The sequence below is a fragment of the Echiichthys vipera genome (genome assembly GCF_963691815.1).
Source record: "Echiichthys vipera genome assembly, chromosome: 3".
Classification (NCBI taxonomy): domain Eukaryota; kingdom Metazoa; phylum Chordata; class Actinopteri; order Perciformes; family Trachinidae; genus Echiichthys; species Echiichthys vipera.
In genome coordinates this window covers 20200979-20227371 of record NC_139828.1, presented here as the reverse complement: position 1 = coordinate 20227371, position 26393 = coordinate 20200979, and the positions used below count along the sequence as shown (strand labels likewise).

General features: G+C 40.6%; 2 protein-coding genes across 2 annotated transcripts in view; both read left to right on the top strand.

Moving 5' to 3' along the window:
- Positions 1–26393, top strand: part of rabgap1l (RAB GTPase activating protein 1-like) — a 112816-nt gene that overhangs the window by 32900 nt on the left and 53523 nt on the right. The window lies entirely within an intron of this gene.
- gpr52 (G protein-coupled receptor 52) lies at positions 12190–13323 on the top strand (the record flags this gene model as incomplete). Its single annotated transcript, XM_083911246.1, has 1 exon — positions 12190–13323. Exon 1 carries the CDS (start codon positions 12205–12207, stop codon positions 13321–13323), a length of 1119 nt encoding a protein of 372 aa, XP_083767372.1. The 5' UTR covers positions 12190–12204.

Here is a 26393-nt window from a genome sequence, read left to right as displayed (position 1 = left end):
ACTGTCGTCCTTATGGAAGAGGTATCGGTGTGGTAAATCAGAGCTGTTCAGGCGTTACGTTAGTTACCAACAGCTGATGGCTGTTAAACAATGTGTGGTTTCTAGTGCTAAACCTACATCACCAAAACAGATTTCTGTTTTTTGTTGTACTTGGTTGAGTTGTAAATAAAAAATTGTGCAAAGTTTTGGTTTCTAATGAAAAATGAACTACAGCATGCAGGTTCTATAACCAGAAAGGTGATAAAATAATCAGAAAGTGTATACAGGTTTTGCATAATGTGCATTAAACAACCTTTTTCCTATAGCTGCTCCCTCTCTCATTGTAAAGGTCTTAATTTCATTGAGACAAGCCCTCAACTTTTTATCAGGCAACCTGAAGGTATTGTCATTCAGCCATCTATATTTCACCCTTTTAGAAAGGAATCCTGTGCACTTCTTCTTTAATTGACACAGAAATAGAGAAAATATTGCAGAATTGATGTGAAAGCTAGCTTAGCTTTTTAGATTGTGCTGGAATATGCCGCTTTCAGACAAGTACTTTAAATGTTTTCGTGTGCGTTTTCAGTGGACGTCAGATATGTATGTGATTCAGATCACATCTGACAACCCATATGACATGATTTAGATGTTCAACAAAATGGGAGGTCAGCATGTGAATATTAAGGCCTGGACAGATGATGATAGAGTTCATGTCCTTGAGAAAAAATGAGCATCATGAAATCAAGTCAAAAGTTAGTATTGCTAATTTCATTAATAGATCTTCAGCTGTGGGCTTAGTGTATGCCAATCCTGTAATGACAGCAAATGATTATATAGTTCAAACACACAAATATGATCTGTTCATTTGTGAATTACAGTTTGGACAATCATTAACTGCAAATTTACTGTCATTATAGATGCACAGATGCGCACACAGACCTACACCCTCATAACGGTGATAATGGTGAGGTATTGGAAGTACACTCTAGTTTTCTCTAATTTACATTAACTGTGCTAAGCAAACTGCCACTGCAATAATTTAACTGCCCAAATCATATAGTAGGTAACCATTGAATTTAGACTCAGACTGATTTATTGCTAGAACGGGTCGTCTGGAGGGACAGGCATGACTCGCCTGGTTTAGTCATGAGGAGTGAGATTGGTTCAGGTTAGAGTAAGAATGTCAGGGTTTGCTAATCAGACGCATAGTGGGGTGGGTCATACCTTTGCCTGTCCCTCCAGACCATCCATTTTAGCAGCCATTTAGGTTCAGACTAGATGGATGGTTGGTTTTACATGGTGATACTTTAAGATGAGGTGTACTGCTTACTCATAATGTACTGCATGCAAGATGGGAATGCTTTTCTGAGGTATAGTAGTTTATTTCATTCTTTCTGTGGAGGCTGAGGAGTTAAAAACTGCTCATAAATCATGTTGAGAGCCTCTAAAGTGATCTTGTCACCTCTTGAGGAGTCCCAAGGTGAGAACCACTGGGTTAGACAAACTTACTGAGCATTCAGATCATGGGCCTGTGGCCGGCTAACTTGATATCATAGATGGCAAGTGTCATGTTCAGTGTTGTACTGCTCTCATTTACAGGCATCACACACAGAGTCACAAATACACGCTCTGTCACACACTCCATGGCCTTAGGGCATCTGAGACATTCACAAATAACTTCTTTCTCAGCTAGCGCAGCACTTTGTTCAGGGTCCAGGTTGGGGGGTTGCTAGTGACATTTGAACAACCTTTTCATTTCCCTAGAACCGAACAAGCTCAAGGTGTGCTGCCTCGCTTGAACCCACAGCTTAAAAAAAGCTCAGCCAGCTATTTCCAGGCCTGCCTTTCCAAAGACCAATCTCACTCACTGCACACCCAGGGTGTGAACAGAGGTCACCATCTCTCCACAGATTCGACGGCTGTCAACAGAAGCCTGTAACAGCGGTTTCGCCACAGCAGGTTGTAAGGAGCCTTATACTGTATGAAGTGAAGGGCTTTTTGAAGGAGATTTTTTGGCAATGAGAATTGATTTTCTTTCATTTAAACTTTTCTGGTCAGTGCTTTTTTACAATCTCCTTGAGTCATCTTCTTTTCTCTTGATTGCAAATACATTTTCTGTGTGTGGGGAAAAAAGTCGGCATACACAGATTTTTAGCATCAACACAACTGTTTTATCATCTATGAGTCTGTACACAGTGTAGATGAGATGTGAAAATATTTGTACAGCTTTTTCCAGGTTTTCAACAAAATTTTCTGCCAAGCCTGCCTGAATCGCTAATTATTAATTATTAAGCCATGCTTTGGACCGTTTCTTTGTTATCGTTTCTCGACTGGAACTGACTCTCAGTCCCCATCCTTAAGGCCTGTGCACACCAAGTCAGTATTTGTACACTACAATTTACCTTTATTAAATTACTAAAGTAAATTATTTATTATATTTATTATTTGTCAGACCACATAGTGATTGGAAGTTGTAACGTACTCTCACAAATCCTTCTTTATACACACTGCACACATGTGAATGAGGAGGTAGCACAGGGTCAGCCATGGACCGGGACCCCCGGAGCAGTTTGGGAGTTCTGTGCCTTACTCAAGGACAACTCAGCAGTGCCCGTAGGGTGAACTGGCAGCTCTCCATCTGCCAGTTCACACTCCATATTGGTCCATACAGGGACTTGAACCCCTCCCTTCCCTAGAGAAGTCCCCTTGGACTGAGCTACTGCCACCCCGATTAGAAGCATTCTGTGATACCAAACCTAATACATACAGTATTGTGACATTGCTGTCTTTTGTTTGGGTAATGTGACTGTGAAATGGCCCCAACCTCTATCTTTCATCTTATTTCTTATTTGGACACATTGTGACCCTGCTATGATTATGTTTGATAGAGAAATGCTATTTTGAGCTACAAAAATATGTCCGGTAAACGTTTAAACTCATTTTAGCTGTAAATATTAATGCATTCAGTTTTTTTTTATGAACTTTGCTGGAGTTCCCACCCATGAATTGGACCAGCCCAGTTTAATTATTTACAAAGCATGTAATGAAATCTAAGAGCTAATTGGACCAGGGCTGTGAGGTGCTTTACATTTTAATGTCAAATCATATTGAGGCCAGGCACCAGCTTAGCGATGACATTTGAAGTCAGTGTACAATGAAAGGTAGCATCAGCCATGCAGCCAGGCTGGAATAATACTACACCCACGCCTGATAACCCACATACAGATACATGGAGTACAATGTACATAAGATAGGCTGTCATGGTAACTGTGAGAGTCTGCGGACTTCTCTGTGCTTAAAGGTATCTCCATGACAATTCTGTGTCTCTTTTCATCTTTGTTTCTTAACTTCTGTTTTAGTTCAACAAGCATTTAAGAGAGGTGTTTGGGGGTTGAGTATAAGAGTTTAAAACCTATTTGTATTCACAGGTAGCCTTCCCTATCATTATACATACAGAAGAGTTCTTGTTTTTCAAGCGATTACAGTCACTGAGAAATTGTTAATAGCCTCTATATCAAAGCCAATTGTTTTAAACAGTTTTTTTCTTTTCAGGACTCCAGATACTGACACTTTAGAGAGTCAAGGTTTTAACCCCTGTCTGCACAGGCGCATATCATGCTGTTACAACAAGCCTAACTCCAGAGTAGCAACATGCATAAACATAATTCCTTTGGCTGAGTTGTGTGTGCTGCCACTAGTTTGAGGTCTCCCATCATTCATGGATAAAAAAAAAATCCCCTTGAGGGTCTAAAGTCTTGTCAGTCATAGCCTCTCACCAGAGACACGCAAAGTTGCACACGGACGTACTCTCCACTGGCCCATCCTGTTTCATAGTATGTGTAGGGACCAGCTGCACTGCATAGCCGCAACACAGCCAAGCAACACCATTTCCATTCTCCCTTCCTTACAATCTACTGTAGTTTATTCACAGCACTTTTCCCACCCGGCTCTGTGTGTCCCCATAATGCAGCCCTCCAGCTCCCATTCACATATCCACAGCAGGAACCCAGTAGGCAACACAAAAAGACACACAGCCTGTCTGCCACAGCTTCTGGAGAAAATCTGTAGATGGAAAAGAAAAACTAAAACCAGTGTAGATAGAAATAAACATGCAATGCCGATGGTATGATAAAACCATTTTATAAGTAAAGGTGTTTGTTGGAACTATGATGCCATATAGTAGTGTGTATCCATCGTGTGTGCATTAGCATAGCCCCCCGGCCCTAGCCTATGCTGACACTGATTCGACAGCTTGGATTAGGGAGATCCAGCCTACAGTGTCTTCTCTGGTCACAACACTTTTATGTCTCAGTCCTTATATTGACTGTAGCCTCACAGCTAGAGTAGTGCTTTGCGTATTCCCCACTGCAGAGTTGCACTAGCTTGTGTCATCTAATTCAATAAATGTACAAGAATCGCCATGAACAACTTCTTTCACATTTTCATCTAGGTGTTGAGTACGTTGATTGATTTGATTTGTCCAGAAAGGGTAGGAAATGAATGTAAGGCTTTTGCAGTTTAAGCAACAAGCTTAAAGAGGAGACATATAGCGTAAACCATAACATATAAATATATATATATATATATATATACATATTTTTTTTTTTTGCTAATGGTTTAGTGTAGTAAAAATGCAAAATGCAGCCATGACCTACATTTTTTTCAAAGGCATGTATCCAAAAAATATCTCTTTATTTTTCTTTGACAAAAAAAAGGAAATTTCCAAGAAAGGGACAAATCCTTGCTGCATAGCTTACATTCAGCTTTTACATATGAAAAAGGCATGCACATTACATGACCTGACCTGCATGGTACGAGGACAATAGGTGCTACAGAATTATGAATGTAAGTTTCTCAACCTGAGTGGTCAGACGGGTCTTCACTTCCATGTGGTGGGAGGTTAGATGAAGACGGTAGATGGTGATTTCAGATGGCAGCCGGTCTGTCTTTGACCTTTAGCCCCTCTTTACCATATAACTGCAGCAATCCCAGTGGACACAGGTGATATTCTGCTGGAGCTGAATATGCTATGTAGATATAGAGTGCTTTAATTGTCACAGTATCTGTACAAAAAACACTTGGAACCCAGGATTTAACTTTTGGAAAATGGTGTGAATCTATGACATCTTGGGGCGCACTCACAGTTGGTCCAGATGATCTGTGCCACTAACACCGGGCCGGGCCACGGCACGATTGCTTCTTACTTATACGTCATCGCATCATAATATGACACGCGCATTGATTGACATCATCTCAATGCGTCGCTTTGTTTTTTAAAGGGGTTCCGTAGACTTCTAGACATCTGAACCCGTCTGCAGTAATCGTGGGGAACAGTCGCATATAAATAGACGTCAGGACGGACGTTTGTGTTTGTGCTCGTACATGTTCAAACATGTTTTGCAACCAGGCCAAAGCCAGGAAGAGAGGTATACATGCACTTAGGGCGCACTCACACTGACCAGTGTAGGCGTGGTACGCTTTGGGAGAGATGGGCTTCTGTAAAGCACGTTTGCACATGTATGAGCACGAGCATGCGCACGTGTACGAGCACAAGCATGAGGCTTACGGCGGTTCTGACGTCATTTTATGTGCGCCTGTTCGGACATAGAAAAAGAAGGACGGACCATGCGCGGACATTTAAAACAATGGCGGTGAAAGGTTCACGTTGGTGAAGAATTGATGAACGCACTGCTTTCCATTATGTGGCCAAAAGACCGCACGCTTTTGTAAACAAAGCGCAGCATCGCGATGAAGTCAATCAATGCCTGTGACGTGTTACGGCGTGATGAAGTATAGGCAGGCAAGATGCATTCGCTTTGAGTTCCAGGTAGTGTGAGTACAAACGGGCCTGCTCCGCGGGGGGAGAGGGGGGCGGGGGGGACAAGAACCCTAAAGCACGGGGCACGGTACGGATGGACAGTGTGAGTGTGCCCTTACACTGTTCAAATGAACTAGACTTTAGCTGTGAATCTTGCTTGGGCACGGTACAAATGCCATGTGTGTATGCGCCCTTAGTTTCCAATGCAGTTTTTGTAATGGGCAAGCGAGGCATGTTGCACTAAAGCCTATGGCTACTTAATGTTGTCAGCGCCTCCGATTCTTCTTGTTTGGTGCCCTCGACCTTGTAACTGAATCCAGGCAAAGCTTGGTCTACTGTTGATAATTATAAATACTGGCATCTGCCTGCTAAACAGGTTTAGCGTTGGTTTGTTGATGGTGCCCTCTAAATGTTTGTATCCAGGCATAGAACCAGCTCTAATCTGCCCCAGTTACCAAATATCCCTCCGTATCCTAAACCACAGACCTTTGGACAAAATGGTTGTCATTAATCAGAGCTAGAGAAGCCACCACATTTGAGTTTTTACCTTTTAAGGTGAATTAAATGACGTGAAATTCCTTGACAACCTCACAAACAACAATTTGTAAACAAACAAAGCTGAAGCACCTTCACCCATGCAAAGACCACTAAACTAGAAATGTCATCAAATTTCAAAATCAGATAGGGTTTTATGTTTAGAGTAAAGTCTGACAGTGTGCTTCTGAAGTCCGTGAAGATACAGACAGCATCCTTTAGCTGTTGACCCCTTTGCAATGGCTTGTCATTCCCGTAACCTCATTTATTATCTTTGCAATGAAAAAAATAAAATGCCCTCTAAGGCACACATTAGAAGTAGAAATTAGAAATTGACAAATGTATGGCAAGCATAACAACCTGCATGATCATTACTATCCAATATTAATCAAGGATGCCATGACTTGTGTAATTAATCATAACCCATTAGGTCTCACTTGAGTAGACATTACTGGTATCTGTCACCTCAGGAGTAGTAGGTTGTTTAAAAAATATGGGTACTGATCATAGGTACTGACTAAAACATTTGTACTGATTGGGTCTTGCAAAAACACAGCCTGACTGATGAGAACAAAAAGAAGAGAAAACAGAAAGTGCTGGAGGCAAGTTTACAAACTTGTTGTACTAAGAATTTAGTTTGCCTTAAAATAAATCTGGTCCTCTGATATATACCTAAGAGACTTCAGACAGAATTTGGCAAACAGCCCACAAGCGGTTGCATAAAAATTACCATTGGTGTGACAGTATACATCTGCTGGTCATCTGGATCATTGAACAATGGCTCATGATATAATATCTCTGACTGGAGGGAAGCTATCTGCTTCACTTTGTGCATTTGTGCATTATTCCACATATTAACATATTCACTGCAGTCATCTGTTGCCAATGACTGTTGTGCAGTGCCGGTTTGCCTTGAAGAAGCAAAAAACATTTATCTTCTACCTGCTTCTCTGTAAGTTTAAAAAATGTTAGATTTTCGCCCCCGCGTGACATCTCCACTGATACTGTTTCCTTATGGAAAAATTGCAGCTTACACGCGTAAACCTGGCATCACGGTTCATGTTTTTATGGTTTGGTTATGCATCTCAGTACAGACACAACATTATATCTGACCAGGGTTTACAATGCTGCCTGTCCTATGGTCAGCATTCAAGAAGTTGTAATTTTTTAATTTCTTTATTGAATGAGCATTGTGTGATGCTTGCCATAGAAAGGTGCTGCATATATTAACTTTACTCATTGAATTACTTACTCACCTTGTCCTGATAAAAATGTCCTTGAGTAAGAAAGTGAAACCCCCCTACTGTAAGTTGTAAGCACACTTATAATGTAGATGCAAACTCCCTGCTTATTGCAACACATTGCTATTGACTGGAATCAGCAGGAACCCAGCGGTGGAGGAGGGTGGGATGCAGAGAAGCAGTGAAAGGTGAATCAGACTCCACCTTTGTTTCCAAGTGGCCCCGCTGGCTTTGTTTTGGAACAGAATGAATTATTAACGGTGGCCTTCTGGCCGTGTTTTTCATCAGTGTCCACCTCTGAAGGTAAGAGCACTGTGCTGAGAGATCTCCATTGACTGGCTCCTTCTATAGTAACAGCACAACTGTCTGCATGGACTTTTTCATTTTTTTTAGTCTTCACTTTGTTCCTCACTATTTTTAGCTCTTCTTTCGTTCTCGACCTTCTCTCTGTTTTTCTGTTGCATTGTTTCTCTTGAAAGACCAAATTAACCAACACAGGTGCTGAAGAATATCTGATCTCCATGACAATAAAAGAGCTGTCCTTCTGCATGGCAGACTATATTGTACTCCAGTTCCCAATCACATTGTGTGAAACAAACTGCTTTAAACCTTAAAAGGATATTCCACTTCCCTTAAGTTGGATAGTCTCCCATATTTACCTCATAAACATTCGTTAACATACAATAAATCTCAAACATAACCCCTGTCACAAATTAAGTCCTATAGTATACATTTTATGTTGTCCGTGTTGTACAGTTTCACTCCCTCACCATCATCGTGCGGTAATGTCAGGCAATAATTATTATTCTGCAAACTGACACAGGCTTGCTGATATATGATATGATATAAATGTTCTAAAACTAGAAACAAAACTAATATTTCTCGTATTTCACAAAGTGTAAAAATACCAATATTTATTTGTTATTTCATGCATTGATGTTTACATTTCCACTTCACCCTGGCATTGTTCTATATTGATAGTGCGTTCGAATGTAACTGTCAGCACTACAATACCTACATTTACATTCCAAACCCACGTTTGTATTTACATAGAACAGTGCCAGATGATTACATTTCAGCTGCCACGTCACCTTTATATGTGTATACAAAAACACTGCCAGGTATTTACATTTCAACTGCCACTTTACCTGTATATGTATAAACAAAAACACTGACAGATGTTTATTTTTTAATTGCACCTTATCTTGTTGTACAGATAACACATTTGGTTTTTGCTCTGATGGTTTGATGTGTGACTTTTTGTGTGGATTTGACCAAGCGCTTTTCTATAAATTAGTTTTGTCACGCTAGACACATCGATGAATAGCATCCTGTTTTCCTTTTTGCATCTGCAGTATACAGTATATACTTTTTAGATTGACACGACTTTCTGTATTTTCCATTAAGTGTTTAGTTCTTGTCATGTTTGCTCCTTTCAAACATTTATTATTTCCTAAAACATCAAACCATCTACTCTTCCTGGAAGAGGCCAGGGGCAGTGTTGTTTTCAAAAGTAGTCATTTCCATCATACTTGTAGCCAGCCATTCCTTGTTGCCTCTAATAGTTAAAAAAACAGAGAAAATGTTTTTTCTAAATTTAGTTTTTGCACAATTCTCTTGCCCATCCATGATGCTTGACAGTTTCTTTCCATTCGCCTTTCTGCTTAGCCAATTTGCTGTCACTTGATCCTCTTTATCATCTAACGGCCAGAGGATGCTCCCAACTGGCCAGAATGCCGGGCAACTGTAACTAAGTGGCACGCATAACTGTGCTAAGCTGTTGGTTAAATAAAGAATAAATAAAGTATCCAGAAGTACCTGGCTGGATTGGGGAGAGGACTCCTTTTTACCAGGATTAGCTGGCCAAGATTTTTCATGGGATTATGGACTGTTATTCTGTATTCATGAACATGATCTACTAATGTACTGTATAAGAAAGTGGCTAGCTGAGGCTGATGACCACTGACACTAAAAGGCATCGTCTTTCCTTCTTCTCTCTTACTATATACTGTATGTAAAGTGTCTTGAGCTAACTTTTGTTTGTGATATGCCACTATAAATAGAATTGAATTGAAAGTAGCGACAGCCTAACAAGTGACTCATATGGATGTGATGACATTTTTGCAGTGATATTTTATAGGATGTTTTCTGCGCAAATTACACACACCTGTATGTTGTTTTTTTAACATACTAGGGCTAGGTAAATGTAAGGAGCAGGGAGGCTGAGGGGAAGAAGTGGGACTGAAACAGGGAAGGATAAAAAAGGGAGGGGTGGGGGGGCTTTAGTTAATAGAAAACAGACTGTGAGAGATAAGTAATATGTAAATAGGAAAGGTATCCAAATTTACCTCTGGGAGAAAGCCAGTGTAAGAGACAGGATAATGTGGCTGGAAGCCTCAGGTGCAGCTGGGATGGAAGGAGGCGGGGCAATGAGAGAGAAGCTGAGGGAGAGAGAGCGAGAAAGAGGGAGGGTTCGTGTGTGTGTGTGTGTGTGTGTGTGTGTGTGTGTGTGTGTGTGTGTGTGTGTGTGTGTGTGTGTGTGTGTGTGTGTGTGTGTGTGTGTGTGTGTGTGTGTGTGTGTGTGTGTGTGTGTGTGTGTGTGTGTGTGTGTGTGTGTGTGTGTGTGTGTGTGTGTGTGTGTGTGTGAAGAGAGAGAGGTTGAGTGTGCAAGCTAGAGAGATTGTGCGGGGAGGGAGGAGGGAGGGAGGGAGGGAGGGAGGGAGGGAAGGAAGTGTAAGCCAGTCACAGCATCTCTCCTTCTCACTGCACCAGGGCTGAGGGACTCTTCGTCCCCTCGCTTCCCTCGCTGCAGATTTAACTCATTTCCATCAGCGCAGTCATCTTTTTTTTTCTTGCTTTTTACTTGCTGCTTTTGACAGATGCATTACATTCATCTCTTTCTCATTCTGTCTGCCAGGATCTAAGGATTTATTCATCGAAAACGTGGGTTGTCCTGTTTAACGGAATTAAAAGGGGGTCATTTGCAGAGGACAGTGCTTGAAACTGGGACTCCGACTGGGACTTGGTCTTTTCTTAATGCTGCTGGAGTGGATTCCTTGTTGTTGCACTGTCAGTGTTTTGTTCAGGGCGACATACATACTGAGAAATGAGTTGTAGGATCCCACACCTCTACATCTGAACAGAACGTATACTTCAAAGGACTAAAGCAAGTTAGAAAATGTATGTTTCTACGAAACACTTGAGGAGAAGGTGCTAAGCCTCCCCGCCAATGCCTCAGAATGTCACAACAAAAATGCAAGAACCACGTTTTTGGGATAAATAGGTGGATCTCCATTTGATCCCCACACACCTCTCTGCAAGCGTCTGTCACAGGATTGCTGAGGAGTCGAAGTGAGAGGAGCACTGAGCTATTCAGCTGGCCTCTCTTTGCTCCAGGAGAATCCTTCCACCTGCCTGCATGGGAGTCTTACATTCAACACTTTTCTCAGCCAATGGACTTTTACATTTGTTTGTCTTTTGCAACTTGCAGTCCAGAACACTGAGAGGCAAGTTTGCACATTTGGATTTTAACTTTAAATCACTTTAATAGCAAAACTCATTTAGACTCGCCTCATTTTTTTTTACCTCATTCTGCCTAGGGAGGCCTTGTACACACATTTTCCACCCAGCACCATGTGTGCTGAGAGAGCTGTGACATTATCTCCTGCGAATATCCCCATGTTGTTCTAGCCTGTGTCTGTGTTTTGATTCAGACAATAGCTGGGCATGCATGGGCTCCAGACACTGACCAGAGGACCACCAAAATAAGTGAAGCCTGCTGTTACATTGTAAACACACTAGCACCCATGGCACAATGAAACTTTGGATGGAAATTAAAGGTTATGCAGAGATGGATGTAATTTTATTTTCCAAACTTTGGTATACAAAGTCACCAAGGGAGACTCCTAAGAAGCTTTTTTCCCATCCCAAAAACTATTTTTTGAACAGTAACTGCACTCTTTCATCTGATCTTTAAGAGTGAAATAGGAGCCGTTTGTACATTACTTATTTGATCTCCTGTGAGGATCTGTCAAGGGCGGATAGCATCGTGCTTTGCCTCACGCTTTAACCTCTTCATATGGTGTCCTCCCGCGCATCTTCTGTGCTCTTTTCTGTGCTTATGCCTTCAGCCTCCCGGTGGCAACCCTCATTAGGATCAGAAGATGAGGCCACAGACTGGCAGGCAGAGCAGCAAGGGATACTCGCCTTTGGGATAGCTACTGGACACAGCACCAATGCTACCAAACTACCCTGGTTTACTGAAGGAATACAGTTTTTTTCTCTCTGCTCCTGACTGTTACCCACCCACTACTTTGGCTAACCATGAGTGATTGGAAAAGGAGAGCTAAACGGGTTGTCCTACTCTCCCAGAGGCTGTATTGATTTCCTCCAGTCTGTGTTCATTTGATTGAGACCCAGCTATGTGAGAGTAAGGTGAAAGAGAGAGTGAGTGTGTTAGAGAGAGTATTGAGCTCTGTTAACTGAAGAAGGCTGCAGACACCCGGTGTAGAGCAGGGAGGGAGGGAGGGAGGGAGGGAGGGGGAGGGGGGGCAGGCAGTTCTCCAGTTTCAGACCAGCTGCCTAATGCGAGACACACCAAAAACCTGACCCACCTGGATAGCACCCAGAACAATGAACCAGTCTGAACTGACAACAGACCCGGTGCTCACTGCCAACAGCAGTCATGGAGACTTCTTTCCTGGCAGGGCCACCAACCACTCTTGTCCCTTGGGCTGGGGGATGAACGAAGGCCTAGAGGCTTGTGTCCTGGAGACTGCTGTCATTGTACTTCTGACAGTGCTAATTATTGCAGGGAACCTAACGGTGATCTTTGTGTTTCACTGTGCCCCTCTACTTCACCACTACACCACCAGCTACTTTATCCAGACCATGGCTTATGCAGACCTGCTGGTGGGCCTCAGCTGCCTGGTGCCCACCCTGTCTCTCCTCCACTATCCAGCAGGTGTCCAGGAGCCCATCACATGCCAGGCGTTCAGCTATGTCATCTCTGTTCTGAAGAGTGTTTCAATGGCCTGCTTGGCTTGTATCAGTGTGGACCGCTACCTAGCCATAACTAAACCCCTGTCTTACAACCAGCTGGTGACACCATGCCGGCTACGGGGATGCATCACCCTTATCTGGGTCTACTCTAGCCTGGTTTTCTTGCCCTCCTTCTTTGGGTGGGGTAAGCCAGGCTATCATGGAGACATTTTTGAGTGGTGCGCTCACTCCTGGCCAACCTCTGCCCTCTTTACAGGCTTCGTTGTGTGTTTGCTCTATGCGCCTGCGGCACTCGTAGTTTGTTTTACCTATTACCATATCTTTCGCATTTGCCAGCAGCACAACCGGGAGATCAGTGAACGACGGGCACGTTTCCCCAGCCAGGAGATGGAAGCTGGTGACGGGGGTGGCAGCGGGCATCATGGAGGGCATGGACCAGATCGGCGCTATGCGATGGTGCTGTTCCGCATCACCAGTGTTTTCTATATGCTTTGGCTGCCCTACATAATCTACTTCCTGCTAGAGAGCTCCCATGTCCTGGATAGCCCTGCCCTCTCCTTCATCACCACCTGGCTGGCCATTAGCAACAGCTTTTGCAACTGTGTTATCTATAGCCTCTCTAATAGTGTGTTCCGCCTGGGCATGCGTAGGCTGTCGCAGACCATTTGCTCCTTTAGCCATTGCGCAGCTGATGACAGGGACTTTGGGGAGCCTAAACCAAGGAAGAGGGCAAACTCATGTTCCATCTAAAGGGATGACTTTTACAGGATTGCAATACTACTGGAACCTACGAATGGGGAACATGAATCTTAACAAGCTTAGAAGCTAGTGAACTAGCTAGGAGAATGGTGCAGTATCTAAACAGAGAGATGTAATGAGATGGGCAAGCTGTGATGGCTTTTATTCTGTGGTTTGTGACTTGGCTGTGGATCACATAGAAAGTAGTCTCCCCATGGCTCTCTTAGCCTTTACCTCTCACTTTATGTCATAAGCCACGTCAGAGATAGTGGGAAGACAAAATTGTAAACTCTAAAAGAATCAAAGATATCTCCTCAGACATCAAATGTGACCACACTTTCATGCCTGTTAAATTTTGTTAGTGGTTGTGAAATGGATCGACCCTCTATTCGATGTCTCCATACTTTCCATGACTGCCATTAGCAGAGACTAGATAACCAACATTTACTTGCGCTCATAAACCTGATTAAAGGTTGTAAATGGACATTTGACTTTTTAAGTGTACAAACACACAGTGACAAATGACAACAGCCATTATGCTGCTGATAAAAAACAGATGGTGTGTGGCCTTGACTGTTTATCTAAAGGAAAAGTGCATAGTTTATTTCTGCTGAAGTATTTTGTGTTGAGTCTGTAAACATGTTGTGTGCAGGTGGACAGAGATGCAAAAAAGTCACGATGTACCGGTCAGGTGTTTTGACACCTAACCAAATTTATTTTCTATTATTAGAGTGATTGGCCAATCGCAAATCTGACGGTTCAAATTTGGATTAAGTTGTTTATTAAGACCTTCAGCAAAATATGGTTCATTATGTAACAGCAATATTAAACTTAGGATAGTTAGGATAGTTCAGTAAAACATCACAGTATTAGACTGTGAACAACTGTAAAAATAGCTAAACTTGTAAAAAAAAGTATTGAAGTTTTTCACTTGACTCAACATGGTTATTAATCTATAATGTAAACGGTCAAATTGTCAACATGTTTAAAAAATTGCCTACTCCCCTAGTATGACCTGTATCAATTTTTTCACAGATGACATGCTGCTTTTATTGTGAACCAATTTAAAAATTAGCTGATTATAATTGATCACCAATTGTTTAATGCACTCCTACTAAAAAGCACCTGATTTCCAGAATTCAGACAAAGGATGGGTCTGTTAGACACTGAGGCCGTTATATTAAAGGCAGTAAACTGATGCTTGTGACAGATAAGTACCCAGCACAGAGTTTAATGCTTATTTAATTGCCCGTCAGCACCAGCATTCCCACCATTGGTGTGGCATTCCTGATATGGCTTTGTTATGAGTATTTTGCTAACAGTTTAATGCATGAGCGCTCATGACAGCCATTTCTTACCAGCAAATTATTATTACATCCCCCTGTATGTAGGGCTATTGTTCACTATCCAGTAGGGTGCTGTATTATTACTTTTTAGATGCACCTCTTTGATGGTACTTTTAACCCAAATTTCCCTGAGTCACTCATAGGTAAGAAAAGTGAGCAGTGGCATTATAGACCTGAATATGTAGGCTTGCATCAGTAACACGGTTATCTTTGTTAAAGATGATTGCAGATTTTATTTCCCACCTAACTGGGAATCACACTGTTATATTGGGCTTGTTGAATTTTCTCTTTTTAAATATGTTTTTATGATGTCTGTGACCAAGCATCTGATGGCTGTGCTGGGAAGGGCAGAGTATAGGTATTAGTTTGTGGGCCTCTTATTGGACATGGGTAGTTAAATGTTTATTTATTTATTTTACTGTGCCCATTCCAGCTTGATAAAATCTAAAGACTGTTCCCCACTCTGGGGCTTTTGATATACAAAGTGCAGATTATGTGTGTTGGTAAAGAAACCTACAAACTGCCTTTGGTTGTGAGTCTCGTCATTTGCAACAGCACAGTAGTATAGCCACTTCAGTCAATTTACCTTGTGCATTCCCTTGATCACTGGATCAGTGTCAAAGCATAATTCATTTCACATGAATACAGCCACATACTATAGCCGATAACTTGATTTGACTGATTTCCCTCTTTGCTCACATAGCAGTGTTATCTGTGGTTTAGGCTTTGCTTGTAGTGTTTATTTGTCCATGCTAGAAACCAAGTGACACAGCAAACCCAGCCCTTTGATATTGTAACAACATTCTATGCGGCTTAACAGTAGCCTGCGTAAGTCATTCCTCATTTTAAAGCTGCATTAAGTGATTTTTTGAATATGAGGGGCAGAAAGACTCTGAGACTTTAGCTTATTATATTTTAGTGGCAAGCAATTTGCCAGTTCACATCCAGCAAAAACAGAGCTTCACTATAATTCCACTAAAGAGTCTTTCTGGCCGTTCTGATGAATGTAAGGACAATATTGTTTTTAAGCCAAGGTTTGGTAAACCAACAGAAAAATATCTGTACCTTCTGGGTTATCTACTACAAGCTCTCCTTTCTTTGCTAGCCATCTATTTACTTTGGCTTTCTGCAGTTTCACATGAAGCAGGTAGCCTACACAGTCAACCACAAATAACCATGTGGCTGCCCATGGTTTGTACTGTATGTGCCGAAGTTTTTTGGGTTTGTTCTTTCAGACTTCTAAAGTAACCAAATCTGTGAGGTAAAACCAGCTATGTAAAGCTACAGTATGAGGTGTTGAGTGGGATTATCAGCATTCATCAACCTTTAACATAAACAGGAGTTGTTTGAGTCAGTGTGCGTATAAAAAATATTGCTTTATGCAGCTTTAATGCATTACAGATTGTTCTGTATACGTGCCTAAAGATGTATTTTGTAGGAAAAGTGAAAAAAAAAAGATGTTGAGAAGTTACTGTTACATGGACATGCTGCACTTTTTAAAAACATTTTCCAGCTTCATGAACAACCTTGTGACCGTGTAAACATGTGAAGTTACATTGTTGTTGGATTTAGTTTTCCATGACTGATAGTTCAGATGGGTTTCCATTTACCACAGTCGATCTAACTTCTGCCTTTAAGTGGGTGCATGTTCCGATATCTGACGTCTACGTCACATCTGTAAGATAAGAGGAGACAGTGGCTTTGTCAAAGTCTTGTCAAGTCCCTTTTATAGCCATATGACCTGGCATATATGAGAGATAACAGTAGGGAACCACAGCATAGCCGTGTCAAATACTAGACTTATGCTGATATTTGTTTTATTTTTGATAGCTTGTGTTTTTGATGCTCCTTTGGAGCGTAGTGCAGTGGGGTAGTAGAAGAAATGTTAGGGTCTGAATTAGTGCAGTATTATCTTCACAATGTGGTGACAAACAACAACACAACAACATATAAGACAGGAGAAAGCAAAGTGCTGTAATAGCCTAAAATAAAATAGCTCAGTTGTGACCATAAAATGTAACAGTGGGAATATACCATTCAAGTGGCGATTTTAGTATTTGGTCAGAAGTTGCACAAATATTCCTTCCTTTGTTGGACTTGTAGAGGGTTATGTGAAATGTGTGTCTTGGCTCAAGGTTTCAAAAATCCAAGAGCCACTGAATTAATATTTAAAAAATAAATTGTTTATATGTGTCCGTATTACACTGACTAAACCTGAAGTGGTAGAAAATCTAAACTATTGTCTTGTTCAAACAAGTCATCTTGCTTTGAAGTGCATTGATCTGGGCTTTTAGTCAAAATAATTTTATTAATTACAGAATTATATGTATTTATTTATTAAGTTATGTTTAAACCTTTACACAATATACTGTATATGAGTATACTGTATGTAAAGTGTATGTATCTGTTTTTAATCTGCTGTACAGCCAAAAAAAGACAGAACATTTCTGACAAAGGTATGGCGCACTCATTTGTGTTAAATCAACTAGGCTGCTGCTGTTTTGAATAGGAGGCAGAGTGTGTTAAATTACATAGTATCTATTTTTTTATTTTGAAATTTTGTCAAAGACTATGGTTTTGTTGTTGCTGCCAACTCAATAAAGATGAAAATAGAAGTCATTCACATCTGTGTAGTTGCTTTTATGTAATGTGTGTGTGTTTCTGTAGCGACAATCACCAGTAAGCCAGCATTAATTCACGACCAGTAGAACTCTCCAGAATCACCCTGATATTTCCTCCACTTGGCACCTATCTTAAGGAGTAATGAGTAGAATGGGGATGCGGGCTTGTTAGTGTGTTGCTGCCAGCTTGAATCCCCAGACTTGAAGGGATCAGTTTGATTAGCTGACACCTGCCTCAGCAAACATTGTTCGGGGGCACTTGAGCGAGATAGTTTGATATACAGTAACACACACATGTGTGAATGGATGTGATGTAATTCTAGGTCTAAGGTACAGATTCAAAAAGAAGTGAGAATTAAAGTATACTATCATGCCCTCTCTGTGTGTGAACAGTATCCTCATTATAGAGCCTGATCCCTTGTTCTTAGTCTCAAATTGGTCTTTGATTTTCATACACTCAACCTTTTAGACCCCGGACGAGCTTCGAAACAGCCGTAGCTCCACCGTCTTCACCAAGTAGCTTAGTGGAGAGAGGAGCAAGAGGAGATGGAAGGGCGTACTGGAAGAAGATTTGACAACAGATCATGGAAAGGAGCTGGTTGGAGAGAGAAAACATGACATGCAAGAGAGAAAGCAAGAGGATATAAGGAACAATCATTTGGAGGATATATGCTTTTTAGTCACACTTTCTGAAATGCTGATAAGATCTAAGTAATATTTTTAAAAGTTGAAAAGGGTTATTATAAGATATTTATTTTAGGTAGTTTTATTTTCATAAACTGATAGAATTTGCAGTACAAAATTAAAAATGTATTTCTACACTAATTTTACATTACCCCAAAGTTTGTGTGTTTAAGAATCTCAGCGCAAGAGAACCTTTCTGAAATAGTCATCTAAACTATTTTTATCACAGATCAAGTCAGTGCTCATAAAGCACATTGAAAACAGGTTGTTCTATGGCTCAACACCTTTGTACTGTTTTAAAGTCGGTCAAGTGTGTTTTTGTTTTCATGCCAGCAATCGTGTTTAAGAGCAGGTCGTTTTTGGATGCGTTACCAATATTTCTTTATGTGTGATATCTAGTTTTGGATCAAAAAACCTGCATTTGTTCCTCCTACCAGAAAGCATTTCATCCCCACTGACTATTCAGCCAAACCAAAAGCAGCTTTGCGGTCTCAATATGCTCAATATTCATGGCCAACACTATATCAGGAATTCCTTTTTATAACCACAAATGGCAGCACTCGCCTCTCTTCCTCCTTTCCCATCCATCCTGCCACTTTCCTCCTCCTCTTTCCGTCCTGATTGAGAAAGCGCCACCTGACCGTCTTTTGAGGTGGGGAAGTAATAATTGGAGTGGAAGTCAGTTCCTGCTCCTGTGTGTTAATGGTGGAGGCTTGCGGCGCCCACCAAAAGCCTTTGATGGCATAAAGAGGACACACTTGTGCATCCACACACCCTCATGCATCTTGTATGGCCTCAGTCAGTCTTTGAAAAGGTGGGCTGCGACTGTGGTCTGATAGCTGATGGTGTTGATCCGGCCACAGCTGATTGTATACTCTTACAGTATGTTATGTATAGTGTTAACATGTATTTATTCATTAACAAGAAGGAGGATAAGACTCTATTGGCTCTGTGACCCTGTAAATGTCCAAATTTCATGCAAATCTTCCTAAAGTTGTCAAGAAATTTCAATAAAAATTGTAAATATCAACCTCATGGGGGCACTAGAAGATAAAGTCAATGGGTCAGCAAAATCAGTAGGATTAATCCTCTGGGGACCACAAATGTCTATTTAATTTTGTGGCAATCTATTTAATAGTTGGTGAGATATTTCAGTCGGGATCAGACTGGTGGGCCGAGCAACTGAGGCAATGATTGCCTTCTGTAGAGCCTCCAGCATGGTTGAAATGCTTTCTCCTTATAAACACAATCTTCTACTGGCTGTGTGGGATTATGTTTCGGTTAAAGAAATTATGAAAGTAGTTGTTCCACTTTTTCTCATCTTAACCCAGTTATCACATCTGGGATTTCTCTACCCACAGGCCAGGTGTGGTGGGGCTGCTCTGGGATTTCTGCATGAACCTCTGAAGTGTCCCACTGCTCAGTGTTTAAATGAATCGTTGCTGTAGTTTGAATGTGCCAACAGTTATCAGTTTAACAAACCAAATACAAAAAACCCACATAATTTCAAACATACCTTTGTACAGTGCTTTGGGAAGAAGTGTCCAAAAACTTTCATTCATATTCAGGATTTCCTGGATTTTAGTTGCAATCCACGGTCATGAATTAAGTCACACACTTTTAACTTACTCACAATCAGCCACAAAAATGATATCCGTTGAAAATCTAACTGAAAAAGTGCTCAGGTTTTAATCTGTTTCCTTTGTTCATAAGCCAAATATGTGTGCCGTGCAATGAGAGTTAACTACAAAGCATCGTAAATGTAGTCGTTGATTATGGAAGCACACGGTGATGCTGTAGACAGTTACTGCAGTTTAATAAGAATACTGTGAGAGTCTCAGCAGAGCGTACAGTAGGGGCTTGACATTTTAACCACATGGTATCTTTTATTTTCTAAATGTTACTATCTCCCTTATCGCGATTGTTCCTAAGAGGTTACACTGTCAAGTAACAAAGCGGTTGCAGATTCAATCGCCATAGTGGACCTGAATCCTGTAAAAGTGCCTCAGAGCAATAAAGGAAGCACTTACCTGCCCACTCATTGCAGTGCGTCCTGTATAGGAACATTGGAAGATGCCTAAAATGTGGAATCACACAAAGTCCTCATCACCTGCTTTACAGACTTCAGCACTTCCATTTCACCTTTCAACCTGATGATTGCCGCAGGTAGGCTTTCTATCTACCAAAGGGCACTTGACTGAGAGCTTTCTCTTCCATCTTGTCGAAGTGCTTCCATTCCCCCAAATGTGCTCATTTGTTTCACTGGTTGCAAGTAATGTTCGGCATTCCTCTTTCAGTTTGAAAGTCTGATTCTGCAGTTTTTTCCCGATTATTGTCTTTGTGGTCTCTGTTGCATCATCTTTTTGTCTCCAGTAATGCTGATTCTGCAACTAAGACACCACTTTGTGAAATCCCACAATCCCTCGTCCTTGAGCAGCAAAGCATCTCTATGGCTAGCGGCAACCATGAAAACCAATTTAGGTCAGGATTGTCATTTGGCCTGTGATGGTACCACATTGGCTATTTTGCTGATTTGACAGGTAATGCTTCTATCTGCCAAGTCAGGCAGAATTGTATATGGTGATAACATGAGTTATCTTTAACCTTTTATAAGGAATATTTGTTTTGTTTGCTGTTTTAAATTCAAGGAAAACTATATATTTAGGTATATTACAACTTTGCATATTTCCCATAAATGTGGCCATTATGACTAAGGGTTACTTTGCTCTGGCCAACCACCATTGTAGAGAGTCGGGTACAGTAAGGACAAAACAACACATTTAAGGACGAGTTCCCAAATATTTTTATATGAATCATTTCAAACTGCTGTCTGGCTGAAGGCAAACACAGAAGGTAGTCCCCTGGAATGGCCTTTGGATGTAAAATTAGCCTGTATTAGAGTCACAACTAATAGGAACCTGTTGAAATATACTGGAATTAACAGTTTAGACTTGTTTATTCCTGTCATCTTGTGACTGCTGAGTTTTAGACCTTAAGATTGAATAGATTTTTGCAAAGTGAGCACATTTTAGCGGTGTCCCCAACGACTTAAGAGAGCTGTGGCTTGGTTTTGGGGTTAATGTCAGATTCAGGTTAAAATTATTTCTAAAAGTTAGGTTAGCGCTCTCCGAGAAACTGAGACAGCATCATCTTTGAGCGTGTACAATACATGAACATAGAGCAGCAAAATAATACCTGAATTTATGTATATCTAAATAAGAAATGTGGTACAGAGAGTAGATTGTTCTTTTATACCTTAAACCTAGTTATAGGCATACAGATCTAAAAGGCAGTTAACTATTAAATATTTAACAGGTTAAAAAACAGAACTGAAATTTCAGAGGAGTCTTACAGAATTGAAATATCAATGGATTGGCTGAGCTGAGCAGCTAGTTATTGATTCGCCTGAACCACCCTAATGATCAATCAACCTGTGATTGATAAACTGCCAGCGGTGATCTACAGCACCACCTCTCTCCACCTTTCCAATCTCTCCATGGTCAGAAGCATTGACTATTTAACACACCTAAATGTACAGGAATTCATTGGTCATTATGACCATTGTTTTAGTCCAAATCATGTCAATCAAAATTGTTATATACTTGAAAAAGTAAATAAAAAAAAGCTAAACCATAACTAAATATGCACTACAATTTTTATCCCCTGTTTTTTTTTTAATTTAAGGCTGAAACTGTTTAATGCAGAGTCAGTCAATATAGAAACTGAAATATGTACAACATGTTTTTATTCACATGCATTAAGGCAAATAAGCATTCAAAATCAAATTGACATGAAAGAATTTAGTGGTTTCAAAGCTGTTTATTAGTGGCAGCTAATGCTGATTAGTCATGCTGAAAACAAAAAAATATGAATTAACTTGCTGTTGATGTAAAGTAACTTCTGTACAATGAACTCATATAATTAAACATTTGTTGCATCTTTTTGTATATTGATGAATGAAATCACTCAGTGTTTACAAACATGATGGTGTTAAATTTTATTTTATGTGTGAAAAAGAATGCCTAACTGTTTAGTCTGTCTCAGACTGTGATGGATCCTCCTTTCTTCTCTTCCATGGTCAACACCATCAGAAAATTGAGCGTGACGCAGCTGGCACTTTGAACTGCAGACATTCTTTCTGCTGTTCGAAAAGGATTTTATTGTAACAGAATGGAGCTCATTAAAGTATTGGCTTTGGAATTGGTTCAGTCCACTTTCCTTACTGTAGCGCTAAAGGGACATTATAAGAATCATTTTTTTCTTTTCTCTTCATCTTTTTAATATGATTTAGCATAATTTGCACCAATAATTTTTTTCTGGTTATTCATACATAGAGGACAAAGACAAGCACCTTGAAGGACACTTGAGGACAAACCTGTTTTTTACTGTAAACCTCCCTGCAGACCTCAGGTACTAAAGCTCTGCCAGCAGATGTACATCCCGCCTCTCTAATTCTCTCTCAGGGCATTTTAGCTGAATTAAATTCTATAAGACAGTCAAACTACCCCCTTGGCTCCTTAACACATTTCCTCCCTCCTTCTACTTCTCCTCTTTTGCTCTTCCTTCCCCTCTCTCTATCTTGAGGCAGTGTTTCCAATAGCACACCAGGAACGTCTGTTTTAGGCAGTTATTTAGTAGTGATGGTCCAGCAGCTCGCCTCAGGCCATTGTGGATATGGCTAGTTCTTCCTCTGTGACATTTAGCCTTGCTACTGTTGCCAGGACGAGAGGAGGAAAATGACTGAATGGAAAAAAAAAAGAAAAAAAAAAGGTAGCTGCATCTGGTGTTTTCTGGGCTGTGACCAGTGTTTCATTGGTCTCTCTGTCAGTCAATCAATGACTAAATTGAGCAGTCAGTCAGTAAACTAGCTGTGATAATATGCTAAGAAAAAAACACAACCATATTGGTACTGAGACCACATCACTCCACCTTAATAACCTGTATTGAGCCCAAGCCAGTTATTTCCACCGGCAGTCTTATAGCCTACTAAAAATATTAATAATCCTGAAAAGTCATATATTCATCATGTATGTAGCTATTTTTTCAGTTATTGTCTGTCTTCTTTTTTTTAATTGTCTGAGTTATGTTTTTCTTGCCTGCCTATACGTCATCACGCCGTAACACGTCACACGCATTGTTCACGTCGTCGTGATTCGACGCTTTGAAAAGCATGCGGTCTTTTGGCCACATAATGGAAAGCAGCCAGAAAACACAGTAACGTTTTTGGCTTTGTGTTTTATTTGGACTCATTGTCATTTATTTTGGACTCCTGCGGCATGAGTCAGGTTAGTGTTTCCTCACACATTAGGAAAGAAATTGTGTGTTTGAAATACATTCATTTCATGTGTATGTAATACTTGATTTTGAGTTAGCTGCACTCTCCTTGTCAATCAGTTTACAGTACGTAACGTTGGATGAGAATGCCACCCATCCAGCGATACATCCCTGGTTTCAGTTGAGTGTCTGATTCTTCCCAATTCAGCATCAGGACGTAAGAGGTACTGTGTCGCTATGGAAACCCCGAGCTGAGTCTGAAGAAGCAACAAGGTTTCAGAGAGTTCATTTGAAGTTTAAAAATAGGGTGCAATTAAAATTAATGTTAACATAGGCTCCAAAATAGCAACCTCTTCATTATTCATTCATGTGCGCTGCTTTTATTTTGAAGATGCAGGGGGGAAGGAAAATGCAGGCTCAAAAGGAAGTCTTAAACTATGTATATGTATATGTATATAAATGCCCATCACAATTTCCCAGAACCCACATCATAATCTTCAAATAATTCTTTTGGTCTGATAAACTGTCTAAAACCCAAAGATATTCAATGTCCTGTCAGATAAAACAGTGAAAATGAGAGAATCCCCACATTTTAGGAGTGGGAACCCAATGTGAAAAATAACAACACAAACTGACATTTGAGCAAAGAGCAGATCCTCCAAGTAAGATAGTTAGTGTTGAGTGTAGAGTTATTTTTGATACCAATTTTTTAGGGGTGTTTCAGCATCTGCTTTAGTTAGTTAGTCAACTAATAACTAATGACAAACTAATGCATTTCTTTGGTAAATAACGGTTAATCAGTTGTCAATAATGTGGATTCATTTTCTGGCATTCAACATTTTAGCACAGCATTTAAAAAAGATAATTAAGACGGATATTAACAAAAAACAGTTAATCCTGATGATAGCGCTCTTACCCTTCAGGCGTGTCAAGTGTTTTCTCCAACCTGCTTGCTCGACACCGATTTCACTGCAAGCTAAATGAGAAATTTTTGCTTTCTGTCTGAAAACCTACGTCTACTCTCCCAACCCATCTTATTGAAATGCAGAACCAGCCGGACCATTAAAATGCCACGGCAGCGATACAGAGACAGATGAATTTGCAATCTGCCAGGCGGGCCAGCTGTTGCAACCCCCCCCCACCACAACCCTCCAGGGAAGCCTCTAGAAACTTCCATGCCAGCAACCAAGGACAAAGGCCTCATGGGGAGCTGTTTTTAATTACCGTGCTGCCGTCCTCTGAATATCACACCAATAGATTATCTCACTGTGTCCCACTGAAATGAAGAGAAACGAGTAGTGTTTGTGGCAGGCAGGTGTGGCAGCAGCGAAGGGTGTTGTCATTTTTACATCCGGCTGTCTGAATGTGTTATTGAAAAAGGCTAGACTTGATAATAATAATAATAATATTTTTTGCGCAACCAAAGCATTTTTGGTGTACAGATTTCTAAAGTAGCGGGTATCCAGGCAAGACTTCCTCTTCACAGCGATACAGATATCTGAATGAATGAAATCATATGATAACAAAAAGCTGTTGAAAAGCTAAATTGTTGTCAGACGATAGTGGATGAGTTGCAAGATTTTAACTGCATGCAACCAAAGCATGCTAAAATGTGTTTGGTCAATACTACTCGGGCTACATACGGTAACCATAATGCTTCCACCACCCAAACCTTGTCCTGTTATCTACATTCTGGTGGCACTGATCAATTCATTTGAATTATCATTTTTATTATCATGAAAATGTATTTTTATTTTCTTTAAAGGTTTCACAGTTCAACGAATAATATTTGAATAAATCTATAATACTTAGAATGTTTAATACATGTTTCATATCTTTCTAATACTACATTTCTCCTGTGTTGTTCTTTCACATAACTAAGACTATAAAAGTATTAAAAAAAGGCAGAAAAAGACATCACTTTATTACAAAGGACAGACATAAGGGGTCCAGGAGTACCTCTGCTTTAATAAATAAAATATAGTTCATGCCTCATCACTTCTTCACCAAACACAAGGAAGCCAGTAGGTACCTCAGTGGAAATAAATAGCAGACATTTGAAACCATTTTATTTAAGGAAAGGTTTGCTGAGCACATATTTTTACTTTAACAGCAGCATCTTCATAATCCACAGTTCCACTGATTAGCCAAATGGAAACCTTACAGACTATCCAGCCTTTACTGCAACTAAACAGCTACACTGTAGCACAGGGGTATCCAATCCTGCTCCTGGAGGACCACTTTCCTGCATGTTTGAGGTTTTTCCCTGCTCTAACACACCTGACCTGAGTCTAACTGTTATCAAATCTGTGATGAGCTTCAGCTGCTTGATGACAAGCAGGGCATTAGAATCAGGTTTGTTAGAGCAGAGAGAAACCCAAAACTTGCAGGACAGAGGCCCTCCAGGAGCAGGATTGGACAGTTTGTGATGATGATCACAGGGGAGAGTGTATTAAGTATAGTATACACCGTATAGGTGCGTGTGCGTGTGTATACACTTTTTTTATACACCACACACGCCTTACCTTCCTCTTTTCCTGCTTTATAGGGGTTAACGTAATGTTTTTGTGATTCAAATGCAGCCCACATTCAGTACTGGCCTTCAATTGAAGGAGCTGCCGTCCATCCAAAAGATGAAGAGGCAAGCTAATATTCTGTCTGTCAGTCTTTGAACTACCACTCTCCTTTTGCTTTCCCCTTGTGTCACCCTGCCTCCTCTGTCTGCCTTTTTAAGTCATTTCTCCATCCCTTTATATTTGTACTTTAAAGTCTTTACCATATAGATTATCTTTATTCTCTACCATCATATGCCTTCCATTTTAGTTTGTCTGATGTCCATAACAAGACAAATGATGTTGCTTTGCACTGAAGCAGGCATTTTTTCAAACCAGTTTGGTGACTCTGAGCTTATGCTCACTCTCCCCTGGAGAAGCTCCAGGGTGCAGAACTGCAACAGACGTGCTCTTTAACATACCATCCTGCTGGTTTATCATAGCCCCTGTTGTCTGGTATGACCCATAATGCACCACTCCCGACTCACGCTGAAGCGAGGCTCAGATGGCGCTGCACTTGCTTTTGTTCTCTCATTCCCATCATAGAGAATGTTGTCAAAGCACATTGTTGAATTTGTTCAGTTGAATTGGGGCGAGAATGAGAA